At 44.1% G+C, this 19,109-nt stretch overlaps 1 protein-coding gene across 2 annotated transcripts in view; it reads left to right on the top strand.

The window, feature by feature from the left end:
• The window catches only part of HDAC3 (histone deacetylase 3), a 170,212-nt gene that overhangs the window by 18,976 nt on the left and 132,127 nt on the right, over window positions 1-19,109 (top strand). For both annotated transcript variants that reach the window (XM_070525397.1, XM_070525398.1), the window contains exon 3: window positions 16,624-16,766. In XM_070525397.1, the coding sequence (XP_070381498.1) occupies window positions 16,624-16,766 (143 nt within the window). The remainder of the gene's footprint in view (window positions 1-16,623; window positions 16,767-19,109) is intronic.

Raw genomic sequence — 19,109 nt, 5'->3', positions numbered from 1 at the left:
AGCTTTATTTCAAAATGTGAACTCATCTCTAATCTTGTTTCATCCTCTGCAGCAACTTACTCGTATTAACAGAAACATGACTTAATAGTGACGTCACTGATCACGAGATCCTGGCTGACTTGCCGAATTTTCAAGTATTCTGCAAGGACCGCGATGTCAGAAAGGGAGGAGGAGTGCTCATAGCGGTTAGCCAGGAACTACCATCCACATTGAATAATCTTTCATCCGATCTCGAGACACTATGGATAAAGTGTCAAGCTACACCCCAATCCATTTTACTAGGCGTGTGCTACAGACCCCCGCAAAGAAACCCTGATTTCCCTGGCAAACTTAATTCCGTACTAAGTGAACTTTCAACCAAGCACCCTAATACACATATAATCTTGTTGGGTGACTAACTTTCCAAACATTGATTGGCCTAACCTAACTGTTGACGGAGAATGCCACAGCACGGCAATCGAGTTTATAAATGTTTGCCTTAATTTTAACCTTACTCAAATCATATCCAAACCAACCCGTGTAACCCAAGATTGTGAAAGCATTTTATACTTAATACTGACCAGTATCCCTGAAACCATAAAATCCATCTCATAATTGCCAGAAACAAGTGACCACAAAGTAGTTCAAGCCGACTTTATAATTACTCCACTAAAACGACAAACCACCAAAAAGGCCATACGACTCTACGACAAGGGAAATTACACTGCTATAAACAACAAACTAAGTCATTTTCTTCCAATATTCCAAGAAAATTTTCATTGTCGCTCAGTGCATGAAAACTGGACGTTATTTAAGGACAAAATAGATATATTAGTTGACAAATTCATCCCTATATTTAGTTTCCGTGCCTGCTGTCAAAAACCATGGTTTACTAAAACACTTACAAGACTAGAAAACAAGAAAAAATGCCTCTTCTGCTCCGCCAAGCTCCGGGATAATGAAAATGCGTGACTGAAATATTATACAGCTGAAAAAACATATCTAACGGCAATTCACAACGCTAAACATTCTTTTTTGCACGCTGACTTGCCGAAAATGCTGACTACCAACCCAAGAAACTTCTGGCAGATTATAAACCCAAAGGGAAAAATCAGACATCCACCCATTTGTAGCAATTGCTACAAAGAAAACCCATACGGGTTCCTCGTAAGAAAAGCCTCATAGTTGAAGAAAAATTCGTTCTGGTTCGGGACTCGAACCCGGGACCACTGCCTTTCCGGGGCAGCTGCTCTACCATCTGAGCTAACCAGGCGGCTAGCAGATGGCAGGGCGAAGTCGAATTTGTCGACAACACGAAGCAACGGCAAGTGTTTAACATAATAGTTCTGCGGAAAGCCGCAAGGTGGAGAGAAGTAATGAATAAAGGGAAAATCAGACATCCACCCATTTGTAGCAATTACTACAAAGGAAACCCATACGGGTTCCTCGAAAGAAAAGCCTCATAGTTGAAGAAAAATTCGTCCTGGTCCGGGACTCGAACCTGGGACCACCGCCTTTCCGGGACAGCCGCTCTACCATCTGAGCTAACCAGGCGGCTAGCAGATGGCAGGGCAAAGTCGAATTTGTCGACAACACGAAGCAAAGGCAAGTGTTGGACATAATAGTTCTGCGGAAACCCGCAAGGTGGAGAGAAGTAATGAATGAAGGGAAAATCAGACGTCTACCCGTTCGTAGCAATTGCTACAAAGGAAGTTTGTAGCAATTGTGGCAATTGCTACGAACGGGTGGATGTCTGATTTTCCCTTTATTCATTACTTCTCTCCACATCAACTCAAAATTTCGAAGGAACACTCAAAACATTTGTGCATCATTTTTGTGTTTACTGTACTCACAGTCACTTTCCACGGGCCAGCTTCCTGCTGATTGGAAATACGGAAAGGTCATTCCAGTTGTCAAGTCAGGTATCAGAGAATCACCGCTAAACTACCGACCCATTTCTTTAACCAGTGTCCCGTGCAAAGTCATGGAGCATGTCATTTACACACGTATCATGGACTTTCTCGATTCGAATAATTTCTTCAACCCTGCACAGCATGGATTTCGCAGGGGTTTTTCGTGCGAAACACAACTGGCCATGTTTGCGCACAACTTACATGCAAACTTAGACTGCAATTTTTAGACTGACGCCATTTTTCTAGACTTTGCGAAAGCGTTTGACAAAGTACCCCATAAATGCCTTCTACTCAAACTTTCACTGTTAGATCTTCACCCCGACATCATAAATTGGATCCGTGAATTTATGAATAACCGCTCTCAGGCTGTTTTTGTGAACAATTCTACCTCTGCTTCCCTTCCAGTAACATCAGGCGTTCTGCAAGGGTCCTTTCTTGGCCCGCTTTTATTTCTTATATACATTAACGACCTACCAACTCATGTATCTTGTAATATCCGAATGTTTGCCGATGACTGTATTATTTATCGCATTGTTGCCAACGCCTCTGATCAATTAACCCTTCAAAGTGATCTTAACCATGTAAAGCAATGGTGCGATGATTGGCTCGTGGAACTTAACCCTCACAAATGCAAAACTTTATCTTTCAACTGCCGCCGCTTTCCACTTGTTTCTTCTTATGCGATTAGCAGCGTTCCTGTCGAAGCAGTTCAATCGTTAAGTATCTGAGAGTCACTTTCTGCCATGACCTTTCTTGGGCTTTGCACGTCACTAACGTCGTATCATCTGCAAATAAAACACTTGGATTTTTGCGACGCCATCTACATAACGCACCTAAGAACGTAAAATTGTTAGCTTATAGAACTCTCGTGCGAACAAAATTGGAATATGCTTCACCGATTTGGAACCCGCGACAAGCTTATATTCAACACGCCCTTGAGTCACTTTAGAACTGTGCCACTAGATTCATTCATCGTTCGTATTCTTACGATGTGAGTGTGTCATCACTGAAATTAGAATCTAATTTACCCCTTCTGTCATGTCGCCGCCGTATCGCCAGTCTTTCTTTATTCTATAAACTTTTCATAGCTCGATGGGTATCCCGCCATACATTGTTCCTCCAACACGCATATCTAACTGCACTGGTCATCCTCTTCAAGTCGCGCACCCATGTGCACGCACCATTACCTTTTCTACGTCATTTTTTCCTCGTACAGCTGCTGAGTGGAATGGCCTTCCGGGCGGCACCGCTGCCATCCCTTGTCCATCCACCTTGTGGGCTCACAGTCCGTCTCCGCGCACGGCGTCGCCAAGTGGCCCCCGAGAAGTGGAGCCTCACGACGCGGCACGACGGCGCACGGCGATAGACCCACCGCAGGTTCGAGCACCGAGCCGAAAGACCTGGACGGCTCTGGCCGTACGCATGGGCGCTCTCCCAGGAACACACGGCGTCCAGGACAGTTAAGGCGTTTATTGATCACCAATGGCCAACATGTACCAGACTGCACCCAAACACACGGAGTACACTCGGCGCCCGCGGTTCCCGATGGCGAGGAAGGCGGGTTACACGCCGCGTGGAACAATGGTTTACGCGCGCGGGCCGAAATGCGTTTGCAAACGCTACCTAGCGCTTCCCGTCGCCGACAATGGTCTGCGACGGTTCAGACACGCAAGATGTGATGCACTGAGCGCCTGCGGCTATCGCAAGGGCGGAACGCAAAGCCACTCAGCAAGTCACACTTACGCAAGCTAACAAAGCACGTGAACGTCCCCAGGCCGGGGCGTTGGGGACACAAATAGCTGGTCGCTCACGTACCTTGCAGCTTGCCTCTCGTGACCGGCGCTCGTCCCTCTCGCAGCACGACTCCCCCGCGCACCGCGATCGTCCCCAGTCGGGGCTTCTTCCCTACGTCACGCCCCACGACCCAATCGCAGGGCCGCGTAGCATGACGTCGCGGGACGCGGCCGCGGCGCCCGGGGAAAACGGCGCGCGGGTCGAGGGGCAGGCATTTGGGAGAGGTTTTCCTCGCAATGGCGAATAAGTCCGGAGCCTTAGGCACAGCAAAGACTGCGCCCCGGTAGACCGAAGGAACTCCCACAACCTTCATAGAAAGCGTCGCCAATCACCTTTCACCATAGATTAACGCATGGTTACTGCTTATTTCTGTGTAACCCACCCCTTATGTAATACCCTGTTACAGGATCTTTAAGGAATAAAAATGAAATGAAATGTGCCGACTGCTGGTAATTTGGGTGTCTCCCGTACAAACTGTGTGCGCAGGTGATTTTTCTGGCCTGGGCTATATCGCTCTCTGTGAAGCTACGTCGCTGAATGCAAACTTTGGCAATGCCTCAAGAAGTCTCCATTGTTTTCCGTTGGGCACCTTCAGCCTATAGATATCTCTAGTGAGCCATTTTACCGCATCGGCCTGGATCTCCTTGGCCCATTTCCAACTTCATCCTCGGGCAACAAGTGGGTGGCTGTTGCGATGGACTATACCACACATTTTACTTCTATGCCACCGCTAACATGGCACAGGTACTAGGAATAGCAGAGGAGAGCTATTAGTAGACTTTGCAGAACAGAATAATATGCGGATAATGAATACCTTCTTCCGCAAGTGGGATCGCCGAAAGTGGACGTGGAGGAGCGCGAATGACGAGACTAGAAATGAAATATACTTTATACTCTGCGCTAACCCTGGCATCATACAAGATGTGGACGTGCTCGGCAAGGTGTGCTGCAGTGACCCTAGGATGGTAAGAACTCAAATTAGCCTAGACTTGAGGAGGGAACGGAAGAAACTGGTACATTAGAAGCCGATAAATGAGTTAGCAGTAAGAGGGAAAATAGAGGAATTCCGGATCAAGCTACAGAACAGGTATTCGGCCTTAACTCAGCAAGAGGACCTTAGTGTTGAAGATATGAACGGCAATCTTGTGGGCATCATTAAGGAACGTGCAATAGAAGTTGATGGTAACTCCGTTAGACAGGATGCCAGTAAGCTATCGCAGGAGAGAAAGATCTGATCAAGAAACGCCAATGTATGAAAGCCTTGAACCCTGCAGCTAGAATAGAACCGGCAGAACTTTCCAAGTTAATCAACAAGTGTAAGACAGCTGACATAAGGAAGTATAATATGGATAGAATTGAATATGCTCTAAGGAATGGAGGAAGCCTCAAAGCAGTGAAGAAGAAACTAGGAATAGGCAAGAATCGGATGTATGCGTGAAGAGACAAAGCCGGCAATATCATTACTAATATGGATGAGATATTTCAAGTGGCTTAGGAGTTCTATAGAGATTTATTGAGTACCAGTGGCATCCACGACGATAATGGAAGAGAGAATAGTCTAGAGGAATTTGAAATCTGACAAGTAACGCTGGAAGAAAAAAAGAAAGCCTCAGGAGCTATGCAAAGGAGCTATATCCTGTCCGCATGCAGCATATGATATGCTGCGTGCGGACAGGATATATTATATGAAAATTCTAGAAATCCAAAAGAGAAATCCAAGCGCTCAAAGTGGTCAATGTAACCTCTCCGGATACTCCTTGCGACACGGCTCACGACACACACCAAAAGCAAGGACCAATTACGGGAAACAAACATTTCTCTATCAGTCCACAAAAATAATGAACAGTTACAGTGCATCTGTATCCTTAAACACTTCTTTACAGACATTTAAAGAAAGAATAAGAGATTGGTTAGATAGGGAAGACATATACTTTAAGATTGAATAAATGCGTGTAATAAAATTAAAAATGTTTCTGCCATGAATTACATATTTTCTTTTTTCAGGATTCACATGATTTCATTTAATATCTATTGTTGGGTTTTGTATTAACACAAATGTTTGCATCCACGTACTGTTCCCAGTGTTTTATTGCCTTTGGCACACAATTATTATGTTTTTTTTTATGCACATGTTGTTGCTCTATATTGCTCCATAAATTAGCTGACGTTTATTTCGTATATAATTGTACAAAATTTAGCATACCATTAGCATCCCAAATGCTTGCTTGCACTTAGCCGTTGCTGTACATTGTAGTATACATTTGAAGAATCAAATGACCATAGACTTTCACAGTAACCAACGCTGTTGTAACGCGCAAAATTGTGCATATGTGTGTGACCTGCTGTCAAACCTGTCGTTCGTGGGGGCTGAGACCTTTGTCAGGCTTTATGCCTTTAGTCTCGGTCTACCCTCGTTTGAATGAACGAGAAATAAAATTCAATTCAATTCAATTCAAAAAGGGGGAAGGCAGCTGGGGAGGATCAGGTAACAACAGATTTGTTGAAGGATGGTGGGCAGACTGTTATAGAAAAACTGGCCACCCTGTATATGCATGCCTCATGACTTCGAGCGTACTGGAATCTTGGAAGAACGCTAACATAACCCTAATTCATAAGAAAGGGGACGCCAAAGACTTGTAAAATTATAGAATGATCAGCTTACGGTCCGTTGCCTACAAAGTATTTACTAAGGTAATCGCAAATAGAATCAGGAACACCTCAGACTTCTGTCAACCAAAGGACCAGGCAGGATTCCACGAAGGCTACTTAACTATAGACCTATTCACACTATCAATCAGGCGATTGAGAAATGTGCGGAATGTAACCAACTCATATATAGCTTTCATTGGTTACGAGAAAGCGTTTGATTCAGTCGAAACCTCAGCAGTTGTGGAGGCATTACGGAATCGGGTTGTAGAGGAGCTGATGTAAAATACTGAAAGAGATCTATGGCGGCTCCACAGCCACCGTAGTCCTCCATAAAGAAAGCAACAAAATCCCAATAAAGAAAGACGTCAGGCAGAGACATACGATCTCTCCAATGCTATTCACAGCGTGTTTACAGGAGGTATTCAGAGACCTTGATTGGCAAGAATTGAGGATAAGAGTAATGGAGAATACCTTAGTAACTTGCGATTCACTGATGATATTGCCTTGCTTAGTAACTCAGGGGACCAAGCATGCTCACTGACCTGGAGAGGCAAAGCAGAAGGGTGGGTCTAAAAATTTATCTGCAGAAAACTAAAGTAATGTTTAACAGTCTCGGAAGAGAACAGCAGTTTATGATAGGTAGCGAGGCACTGAAAGTGGTGAGGGAATACATTTACATAGGGCAGGTAGTGACCGCGGATCCGGGTCGTGAGACTGAAATAATCAAAAGAATAAGAATGGGCTGGGGTGCGTTTGGCAGGCATTCTCAGATAATGAACAGCAGGTTGCCATTATCCCTCAAGAGAAAAGTGTATAACAGCTGTGTCTTACCAGTACTTACGTACGGGGCAGAAACCTGGAGGCTTACGAAAAGGGTTGTAATTAAATTGAGGGCGACACAACAAGCTATGGAAAGAAGAAGGATGGGTGTTGATTTAAGGCATGAATAAAGAGCAGATTGGGTGAGGGAACAAACGCCAGTTAATGACATCTTAGTTGAAATCAAGAAAAAAAAATGGGCATGGGCAGGACATGTAATGAGGAGAGAAGATAACCGATGGTCATTAAGGGTTATGGACTGGATTCCAAGGGAAGGGAAGCGTAGCAGGCGGTGGCAGAAAGTTAGGTGGGCGGATGAGATTAAGAAGTTTGCAAGGACAATGTAGCCACAATTAGTACATGACCGATGTAGTTGGAGAAGTATGAAAGAGGCCTTTGCCCTGCAGTGAGCGTAACCAGGCTGATGGTGATGATGATGATACCACACATGCCATAACACGGGCCCTCGTTAAGGGGTACGCAACTGACGTGGCTGATTTTCTCCTTCATGAAGTGATCCTACATCATGGTGCCCTACATCAGCTACTCACTGATAGAGGCCGCTGTTTTCTTTCAAAGGTTTTGACGACCTTCGCTCATGCTCCACGTCCCACAGGTTCACAGTTGTTTACCACCCACAGACAAACGGAGCGTCTCAGCTGTACACACACCAAACCTGCTCTCCATGTACGTGTCTGATGATCACTGGGATTGAGATTGCATCTTACCCTTCGTGACATTTGCCTACAATTCATCGTGTCACGATATTACTGGTTATTCTCTGTTCTGTTTATTATATGGCCGTGACCCACTCCTGCCTCTTGACTTGCTGCTCCCTTCCGATGTCATCACTACCACATTCTATGCTTACGACGCCATTGTTCGTGCGGCCACAGCACGCCGTATTGCTCGTGACCATCTTCTGACGTCTTGGACCATCCAAAAGGACCGTTACGACAGGCGTCGTCGGGACGTTCATTTCAGCCCTGGGTCTCTTCTCCTGCCTTGGTTACCCTCCCTTCATGTGGACCTTTGCGAAAAACTGCTGCCGCGATACGTCGGGCCATACCAAGTTCTTCACCAAGTCACCAGCCTCACATATGAGATATCACCTGTGACTTCGACGTCTTCTACCCCTCCGAGAACTGATATCGTGCACGTTTCGCGACTAAAGCCCTATAACTCGCAAACTGATTCGACACCCTAGGAAGCATTGAGACGATGCTTCTGCCACTGGGGGTTAATGTCACGTACGAGGTTGTGCCGCTGTGGACAAAAGGATGTTGGGAGGTGAAGAGGAGGTTGAATTGTCTCGATGATCGGTTGGTGGTGTTGCCTTGGCTACTGAGCTACAGCCTTTTAACTGTATATATTGTAAATACATATATTTTCTGCCTGTAACAATATGGCTGTAATAATCCTCTTTGGCTTTCTTTAGAATTTTATTAAGCTTATGTCAAAACATTTTATATTCTTTAAATTGTTCGATCCTTCGGGATGAACGACGAGACACAAAAGTTTGTTTTTTGTTTGATTAGCATGATGTGGTCGCACGTTATCCACGGCTTGTGCAGCCTTTTTTGCTTGTGATACGTGCGTAAAGGAAAAGAACGAATAAAGGGAAAATCAGACATCCACCCGTTCGTAGCAATTGCTAGAAAGGAAAACCTTGCGGGTTTCCGCAGAACTACTACGTCAGACACTTGCCTTTGCTTCGTGTTGTCAACAAATTCGACTTCGCCCTGCTATCTGCTAGCCGCCTGGTTAGCTCAGATGGTAGAGCGGCTGCCCCGGAAAGGCGGTGGTCCTGGGCTTGAGTCCTGGACCAGGACGAATTTTTCTTCAACTCTGAGGCTTTTCTTTCGAGGAATCTGTTTGGGTTTTCTTGGTAGCAATTGCTACGAACGGGTGGTGTCTGATTTTTCCTTTATTCATTACTTCTCTCCACCTTGCGGGTTTCCGCAGAACTACTGCGTCAAAGGAAAAGAACATGTGTAATGTTTTTTTAGAAAGCTCAAGAAGGCGTCATTGCTCTTATTGCTATCCCCTGCTGCATATATTTGGTTCCAGTTCACCTGGGCAATTATCCGCCTAAATATGTCTAATGTATGTGGCGATATTTTACGATATGTTGTCTCTGGCCATACATGTGTCTGCAAGTCTTTGTGTCGCTTAAGCATGCAAGATTTGGCGAGTGATCACTGTCATATGTTACAGCACCAGATGCGATTTTTTCACTAACAGCACTAGTAATGAAAAGTTCCAGTAGAGATGCCGTTGATTTAGTTACACACGTTGGAGTGACAATAATGTTCTCAAAACCATTTTGTTGTAATAAGAGTAATACTTCTGTGGTGGGGCCAGAATTCTTTATTATGTCAACGTTCAGGTCACCCCTAGTTATAAGCAGCCATTCACACTCGTTAGCACAGGTAAGCAGAGAATTGAGGAAACTTGACAACATGGCAAACACACTTCTGCCCCATTTAATGCAGATGATCTCAAAGTCTCTATTAACAACGCTAAATTCACTTATGATGGCTAAACCTGGTACTGCTACCTGTATCAACACCCCTCCTCCTCTGCTATCTGGACGAAGAAATGATTGTAACAAGTTAAAACAAAATGATGAGAGCTGTTATTCTACCAAGTCTCAGTGAACATGATTACATCGAAAAAAGCTTTGAATGATCCTAACAAAGCATTAATGTCATTATATTTCCACTGAATAGATCTCTTGTTAAGGTGAAAGATTTTAAACAGTTTGTCTAGTTCACAGGGCACAAGATTTGTTATATCCTCAGGAAGAATACAGTCGGCAGCCATCTTAGAACTGGCATGGAAAGCCGCTTGCCCAAAGAAAAAGTGGCATTTCTAGCCGTCCGCGTAGATCTTGCCGAGATCAATTTCATACTTTATTGCTGCAACTTGCGATTTCTCGTCACGACGTGTGAAAATGTTGCCGTTTTTCACCGAAACAAATTTCCATTGCGCTTTGCGTTTGCGCGTTACAGCCATGCCCAAGGTCTCTTCATATACTGACAAAGATGCTCATTTATGTAAATGAGCTCGCCTGTCGATGAGCCCGAAGATGATTCAGTCGGCAGGCCTAACTTAGTGTTTGTGAGCCTTGTTTTGTGTGCTTTCTCAAGAACCTTGTCCCGCTTGTCTCGCCTCACGAACTGGAGCACTATGTTTTTTCTTTAATTTTTATCTTTTGTTGAAACCCTGTGACATACGTCTACGTCAGTGACTGAAATTGGCTCATCAATTTCCTTGCCAATTTTGCTGAGGATATTTGAAAGACATTCATTTGCATTTTCTTTGATGGTTTTGATTTCCAGGTTCCGGTTATGGGAGTGTTGCTCTGACTTCACGAGGTCAGCTTGGCATGTAGCAAGGTCGCTTTCGATAGCGATAGCGTACAGCCGAAGTGCTTCATTTTCTTTTTGTAGTTGCTTATTTTCAGTCCGGGAGGCTGCAAGCCTCTTATTAGCTTCATCAAGGCCATTGCTAACGAAAGTCGTGCTGCGTTTCATCTCTTCTAGATCTGCCCAAACATTTCTTTCTTCTAGAGGATACTTTTTCCAGAGATTCTCGGAGGTTCTGAAATTCATTTCGATGCTCCTCCTTGAATTCCTGGGAGCACTTTTGCATTTCCTTCGACATTTCTTAGCTACCGGGACAAAGTGCAAATATGTTTCACAACACACTGTGGCAGCAGCGACAGTCGCACTTATAAGTGATTTAATGAGTTGGTAAAAAAAAAGAAAATTGGCTAACCTGCAACATGAGGCAGGGCCCAATTAGTGGTTCTGGTCGATATGCTGTCGCTGCTGCCAAGTTATCTGTCCGCGAGCACCACTGTCTATTTATGGGCCTTGCGATGTTCATGAGGTCCCGCTGTGTTGCGCCGCTGGGACTGGAATGCTCCAGGCTTTGCTCAGCGGGCTTGCTTCGTCGCCCATAGTCCTTTACGCAGGCCCGTTCAGCAGCGATGCGGATAGGTTTTTGCTGGCTTGCCGATGGCAGATCTGGAACGTGAGGAAGGGCCCGATTAGTAGTTCTGGTCAATATGCTGTCGCTGCTACCAAGTCAGTATAATGTGAGGCTCGACCAGTGTTTCTCCAAGTAGTCATAAGGTTTTATTCCCAGTTTACCAAAATAAAGAGAAGCTAAGCAATTCAAGTATGCTGTTTTTCTCCTTTGAGCAAGTGGTTCAAGTTCTGCCAATTGTAACATCGCCGATAGCGAGTCAAGACATTTGAAATGTCTGTAAACATAGCGGTTGGCTAATCTTTGAATTTTTTCAAGTTTTTCTGCATTTGCCTGAGTAAAAGGGTCCCAAACAGCACTGCAGTATTCCAAAGAGGGTCTGATAAAAAGTTTTATATGTCATCAATCTTAGAGAGGGGGAAGATTCGCCCAACTTAAGTTTCAATATGCCTAATTTCTTTCGGGCTGTAGAGCATACGTTTTTCATGTGGGTAGACCAGTTAAGACTAGAAGTTAATGCCAGTTCTAAACATTTGCATTCCTGAGCTTCATTCTTGGCGCTCGGCGTGCACAACACACTAGACGAACTTATTGAGGCCCAGAGAGTAGCGCTGTATGAAAGGCTTACACAGAGTTTAACTGGAGACACATCTTAGATGACATCGGAATAAGCTACGAAGCACAGCGCAGAGTGCGGAGTGACATCCCAAGAAAAGTAAGGGAACATCTGTCAATACCCTTAATCCCCAGAAACATGCACCTGGAGTTTCGCCAAGATCGAAGATACGCAAGAGTGAGAGCTCTCCACAGAAGATTCCGTAGTGTCAAGGATGTAGTCTATGTGGACGCGGCGGAGTACGCAACTAGACAGAATATGTCAATGGTTGTTACAAGTCTAGAGGGTGACTGCAGAGTTAGTGGCATGGTAAAAACAGGGAAGGCTGAGGTGGTGGAGGAGGCTCCCTTAGCACTGCCAATAACCTCCACGGAAGCTAATGTCGTAGTAAGCGACTCCAAGACAGCCATCAAGCACTATGCAAAAGGAAGAATGTCACCGGATGCGCTGAGAATTTTAAACAACTTTCGTGAAGATCGCGACATTCACATTATACGGGCACCTGCACACTCCTCCCTTCCCGGGAATGAAATAGTGCACAACCTGGCTCGAGAACTGACGGGCCAAGCAGGTGACACGCAGCAAATACTGGGAACGGAGAGAGACCGGATGACCAGCTTTAACGAGATCACCAAACACTATAAATTGAGAAGGGCCCATTTTCCCCCGGCACACTCCTCACTGAGTAGACGGAAAGTGACGGCATGGCGCCTCTTACAAACAGATACATATCCGAACCCGGTGGCCTACCACCGTTACTACCCGGACCTTTACATGGATAGATGTAGATTTTGTCAAGGGCAGACCTACAACATATGGTTTGAGCTTGTCCTCGGACACCGACACAATAAAATAAACAAGACCAGAGAGCAGTGGGAGACCGCGTTGCTCAGCTGTGCACCAGAAGGCCAACTCAAGGCAATCCAGCAGGCTGAAGATGCCGCTAGGGCCCAAGGGCTCGAGGTCGTCGTCTAGGTAGAAAGGCCTAGGTCTCAAATCTGAGGTGCGCAAATAAAGTTTATTCCTCCTCCTGAACGTCTTCAAGGGGGTTGTTTTTTATATGGTAGGCAAAGAGAAGTTTGTTGTGTTTATTACTGATGCACAATGGGCACAGTTTTCAGATGGTTAGTTACCATTTCATTTCATTTATTTACTCCCTAGGCCGTACAGGCATTACAGAGAGGAGTGGCAATAGAAAAAGAAAAAAAAAAAGCTAATGAGGCAGCACATGGTCACAGATAGCCGACTTGAACACATCATGGTCTGTGATAGTGACGATGGATGCGGGAAGGCGATTCCAGTCTTGACTTGTTTTCGGGATGAAGGCTTCGAGGTATACATTGCTTTTACACTGAGGCACCCCAACCTTCATTCGATGATCAATACGGAATGACAAATGGCTCGGTGGCAAAGAAAGTGTCATTTTCAGCTCATTATTAGTGTAATATATTTTGGCAAACAGGCTTAAGTGGGAAATTTGACGTCTAGTAGAAAGGAGAGGTAGTTCAAGCATTTGCTTCATGTGAGAAACGCTGGCTAAGCGATAATAATTAGAGAGGATAAACCTAACTGAGCGGTTCTGAACCGATTCTATGGACTGTGTTAACGAGCTAGTGTACGGGTCCCATATCGATAAAGCATGCTCGAGTTTACAGCGCACGAGTGTTTTATATAGCAGTAGGTTCAGCGGAACGGGAGCGAGGCGGAAATTCCGCCTAAGAAAACCAAGGGAACTGTTAGCTTTGTTAATAACATGGTGGATATGCTTCTGCCATGACAGATTAATAGTGATATGGACGCCTAGATACTTGTAGCTGTCGACAAACTGAAGAGGGCAACCGTTAAGATCATAGCCCTGAGAAATGGACTGGTTAATCTTTCGAGACACCCTCATTGCTTTACATTTGTTAATATTTAGTTTCATAAGCCATGCATCACACCAAGAAGAAATATAATTTAAGTCAGATTGAAGAACGAAGAAGTCAGACTCATTAGCAATTACGCGGTACAAAACGCAGTCGTCTGCAAAGAGCCTTATGTTAGAAGTAACAGAATCAGGCAGGTCATTAATATAAATTAGAAAAAGAAGAGGCCCTAGACTGATCCATGAGGAACACCGGATGTTACATTGCATGATTTAGAGTCATGATCATTAACATTCCCATGTTCCCATTTAACATACCATTCTGCCAATTTATTTAAAGTGTTATTCAAGGTGAGTTGGTCAGATACAGAATTGACAGTGGTAGGTAGGATGCAGTCATCTGCAAATAACTTCAGAGATACAGACGAGTCCGGCACGTCCACAATATCATTAATATAAATAATAAACAGAAGTGGTCCCAAAAACACCCCTGTGGAATGCCTAAGCATACATCTAAAATTAAGTGGTTTGCTATGTTTTGAATGCTTTGTTCTGTGGCTACCAGGATTCTGTAATGTGATGTGTTTTTCTTTGTGTGCTTTGTAACCCCTGCTTAATACAGGAAAAAAGAACGTCAGCCTGTGAAACTGCATTTTCTGCTTGACAGTCATGAGACCAGCTCTGCTTCCAAGTGCAGTCATGAACTGGGTTCTGGTGGATTGCCTTATTTTGCAGGCGATAACATTTTAACATGTTTTGTTGAGTGTGTGGCACCCACACATGACTTGCATAAATCAATGCAGGAAGTACAGTCATATTGTAAGCTATTGTTTTTACCTCTGGGGTACCGTCGTGAAGTTTTCGTCGTAATGACCAAAGTTTACGCATGGACTTATTACAAATATTGTCAGCATGTACTGACCGGTTCAAATCATGCGTGAGATGAATTCCCTAACCACCACTAATTCTGCTCTGTCGATGCTGTAGGGAAATTATGCCGGGAACCGCCTGCTACTTAAATTATTTAAGGCAGAAAGACGCACCGAACTAGCGTTCGGTGTGTCTTTTTCGTGTTCCTGTCCGTGTTCTTTTTGTTGCGCTAGTGCAATGTCCCCTTATATGTACTTAAATGATGTAGTCATTGCAGATGCTACGAAAGGGCGGAGCAAGTGCTTCGACGCCTAGGTGAGCATGGGATAAAAGTGAATGCCAAGAAATGCAGCTTCTTTCAGCATTGTAACACATACTTGGCACACAAGAGAGTGCAAGCCATTAGAAAAGGACCAAGGTCCATTAGCGTGACCATGCTAAAGGCCTTTTTAGATGCACGACTTGCTGCAAAAACGAACTACATGGCACTGGTCACGTAAATTTGATGAGACATTCAGCTGTGCGTGACATGATTTGGCATGGATGGCCCAAAGCAGTGTCTGAGAAGCTAAAGCCATTCGGGATGTGTGTTATATAGATAAACGGAGTGTTAGTACCGGAGTCATTGCAAAAGGGTCTTCTGCAATTTCTGCTTCAACGGCACTAGGGAATAACCCAAATGAAAGCATTAGTGAGGTGAATAGTATCGTGGCCTGGAATAGACAAGGCCCTCAAAAACATTGTGTGCAAATGTGAAATATGCCAGACTTCTTTCCCTGCAGCACAGCACTTTGCTTATCTTAGTATAGATGTTGATGTTCCATTGCCAACAAAAGCTCGCAGGGCCTGTCCATTCACTTCAATAATGTTAAGACTGCAGGACATCACCAGGCTCTAACTTGGCCGCTCGAAGTCGAGTAATTGCACTTTCTTTTAGTCGGGACAACAAGTTCCAGTTGCTGGATTGAGAATGTGATGATCCCTGAAGGTCAAGGAGATGGCTGGGAAAGCTTGTAGCAGCTCTAGCAGTGATTTGAGAATTTCGGAACCTTTTATCTGTGCATGTGATTACAAATTTCTCGGGAGACCGTGAATTATAAGCACTAAGATTTATCTTAATGGCAACTCTGGTTCATCGAGTCACAGTTGCTGCTTCTCGAGAAAGTACTAAAGCGGGAATGAGAACAGCACCTGGTCCTATTGTTTAACAATATTTGTTCAAATTGTAGACTCCACATGCACCAAGGTTCGCACACATGCTCTAAGATGTGCAGCTCATACCGATTTCACACTATATTACTGAGAAATGGTCTCATGTTTGTGACCCAGTCTTAGTTGGATAGCCACTCATTGTATTTCACTGGAGCCTCATAAGAAGTGATCCATCCTTCTGGGTTATGAGAAGACTTGTCAAACATTTCTGGTCATATTTGTTCAACTGGCTGGCTTCTCATGCAGCTTACAGGGACTTTAAAGATCAAAATTATTTCTCCTATATCAGTAAATTACTCTTCCACAATATATATCAAGAACACTGCTCCCTGGTAAGCCAAAAAACACGAAATGCAGGTGAAGTTCCTGCACTTGACAGCGTCTTCTAGGGCGCAGTTGATTCTTATCCATATTCAGCCCTAACAGACTGAATTTGGCAAGTTTTGCAAACATTTATGGAGCCAGCGCACCCCAAATGCAAACAGATGCTTAGAAATCTGGGACATCACACTGATGTACCAGTGTTGGGGTTTCGACGTAACATTAAAAAAATTAAACTTTGAGCTTAATTTTCGCTTCTAATAATTGACCTATTGTCATGTAAAAAATGACAACAGAGTTTTCAAAGTCAACTTTACAGTCTAAATTGATTTATTATCTTGCTTTAGTGTCCCTTTAAAGCAGACAGGAGAGTTCCTGCCATAGCATTCTGTTGTGAAAATCATTGCTGTTGCATCCCTATGGCCTGAAGAATTGTTCTCTCGTCACATGATGCTGCATGTCCCAGTGGTTGTTTGAGTACCACCTGGTTAAATCAGCTAACCTGCTGACAACTGGAACTGTTCAACTATAACACTGTGATGCGGTTAAGCACAAGTGCCTTAGGGGAACGTTTGTCAACCTTCTTGCAGGTGTTCCGCCCGTACCATGCCAGCTCGCACGACATGTGCCGCTTCCACTCGGAAGAGTACATTGACTTTCTTGAGCGAGTGACACCACAGAACATCCAGACCTTCACCAAAAGCCTGAGCCACTTCAATGTTGGCGATGACTGGTCAGTTGTTATTACAAGTGGTATGCATTCCACATGGTGGGGCAGCACAGCAGGGGTCGGCTTAGTTGTTTAGTAGCTAGCAGCAAGAAAAGAATGCAGTGGTGAGTCGCAGCACAGTATTGCTGCCAAGTGAAGAGGTGCTCTTGAGCAGCTCTTGGTGTGGCCAAGGTTATGATGAACAGAGGTGCTTGGAGCTTTAGTTGAAACAGTATGGTATGCTGTGTCTGGTTTTTCTAATTGCAAATGCAGTAGTAGTGGGTAGGTAAATGTACGAATTACGGACAATTTATTTGACAAAAATGCCACATTCTCATGCTATGTCATGGTATTGAACTTAACAAACATGGTACCATGTTGGTATTAACAAAAAGAACAGAAGACTGCAATGGTAATCTTCAAAGCTTCACCACAAAAATGTTACATAAATTGAATCGGCAGAAATAATAATTTAAAATAAGCTTTTAAAAATTCAGGGATTAAGTCTAACTGGTGCAGTTGTTTAGCAAGATTGTTAATCATGTCGGAAGTGCTGGTATTAATGTCTCTGTGAGAGCACAGAAGTGTAAGCCTTGTGGGTCGAGTGGTATAGCTTTTCAATAGTTCAAGGGCGGAAGGATTCTACTGTGGCAGTAATGATTGTAAGTCTGAGGACTGTCAATAAAATTCTTCGTCTTAGTGATGAAGGGTATCGATTCCTGTGTTAAGATGCATGTATGGCTCTGTTTTGTCTCCAGAGAATGCTATTGTTGCCTTCTCACGCATGTCCTGACAAAAGGTCTTTATTTTATTTATTTGTTTGGTACAATACGGCGGACAGTAGTCTAAGCAGGAGAGGGTGCAAACAAAAAAAGAAAACATTTATGTTAACAAATCACAAAGTATTATGTATCATATCATGAGAAGCCAACAAAAACTGACACTAAGGACAACATAGAGGAAATTACTTGTGCTTAATAAATGAAATGAAGAAACTATAAATTATTGGAAATGAAAGCGGATGAAAAAACAACTTGACACAGGTGGGGAACGATCCTGCTACCTTTGCATTTCGCATGCGATGCTCTACCAATTGAGCTACCGCAGCGACATTTCCCCATCCACTTTCTTGGGTATTTATGTTTCCTAGTAGAACCCTGGGAGTGTTAGCCAGTGTGACCACTCGCAGACCTTGGCGGCGGATGTGGATTGGCAGGGGTAAATGGGATGCAGTGATCTGTGAATAACTTCAAAGATACAGACAGTCTGCACATCCACATCATCATTCAATATAAATGATAAACAAGACTGGTCCGAAAACTGACCCCTGCAGAGCGCCCAAGCATACATCTAAAAACTAGGAACAGGATCTGTCAATGCTAATTTACTGATTACGGTTGGATAGATATGCTTTAACCCAGTTATAATATCTAAGGGCAAACCAATTTATTTCATTTTTAATATTAACTTAGAATGCACAACCCTATGAAATGCCTTAGAGAAGTCGATGAGCAAAATGTGAACAAGGTGAAAGCAGGAGCCTACGTTTTGACAAGTGGGCTTGTCTTCTTCAAGACTTAGAGAAGTCGAGTAGTATAATATCAATCGGGCTGCCTTGGTCAAGAACCTCAGAAAACTCTTGAACCGTTGTGATTAGTTACTGTGGAGTATCCATGCCAGAAACTGTGTCGTGCATCAGTTTTTTCTTTACGATAAAAAGTAATTTATATATTTTTCTAATATATGCTCAAGCATTTTACAGAAATAAGAAGCTCATTTCATTTCATTTTATTTCCTTAAGTACCCCACGAAGGTGGTATTACATAAGGGGTGGAATCGGCTAAAAAGCATGAACAATGCCACATGTGTTTATCAGGGTGTCTACCAACCGGAGAAATCGGGAATTCTCAGGGATATTGAGTAGTCTGGAAAAAGTCAGGAAAAACTCAGGGACTTTGTGCCTCTATCAGTGAAAATTAGCCTTAATTTTATTGAAATATTGAAAGGGTCGAAAGTCGTGCTAATGCTGGCTCGAGTAACAGACAGGAGTCGTAATGAATTGTCTTTGACGCCCTGTCTTCGGCTGGAGGAGTTCCCAGTGTACAGTATACGACCGACTTTCCCGATGCCCAATAATTTGGACGGCTTCGCGGCACCACCCCATAAAGTCAGTGTATCAGAACGTCTGAAATTTTGGACGCAAGAACCCTTTGCCGTCCAATTTTCAGGACTTTTTGCCATGACCGCAGGTCCAAAACAGCATAAATCAAAGCCACCGTGCTGCCATTTCGATTACCTCGCCGCCTCGAACCGGCGCTCTCACATGCAGATCACCTGTCAGCCGTAGCCGCCACTGCAGCAACGCTG

The sequence above is a fragment of the Dermacentor albipictus genome, chromosome 9, assembly GCF_038994185.2.
Source record: "Dermacentor albipictus isolate Rhodes 1998 colony chromosome 9, USDA_Dalb.pri_finalv2, whole genome shotgun sequence".
Classification (NCBI taxonomy): domain Eukaryota; kingdom Metazoa; phylum Arthropoda; class Arachnida; order Ixodida; family Ixodidae; genus Dermacentor; species Dermacentor albipictus.
This window is presented reverse-complemented; position numbering and strand designations above follow the sequence as displayed.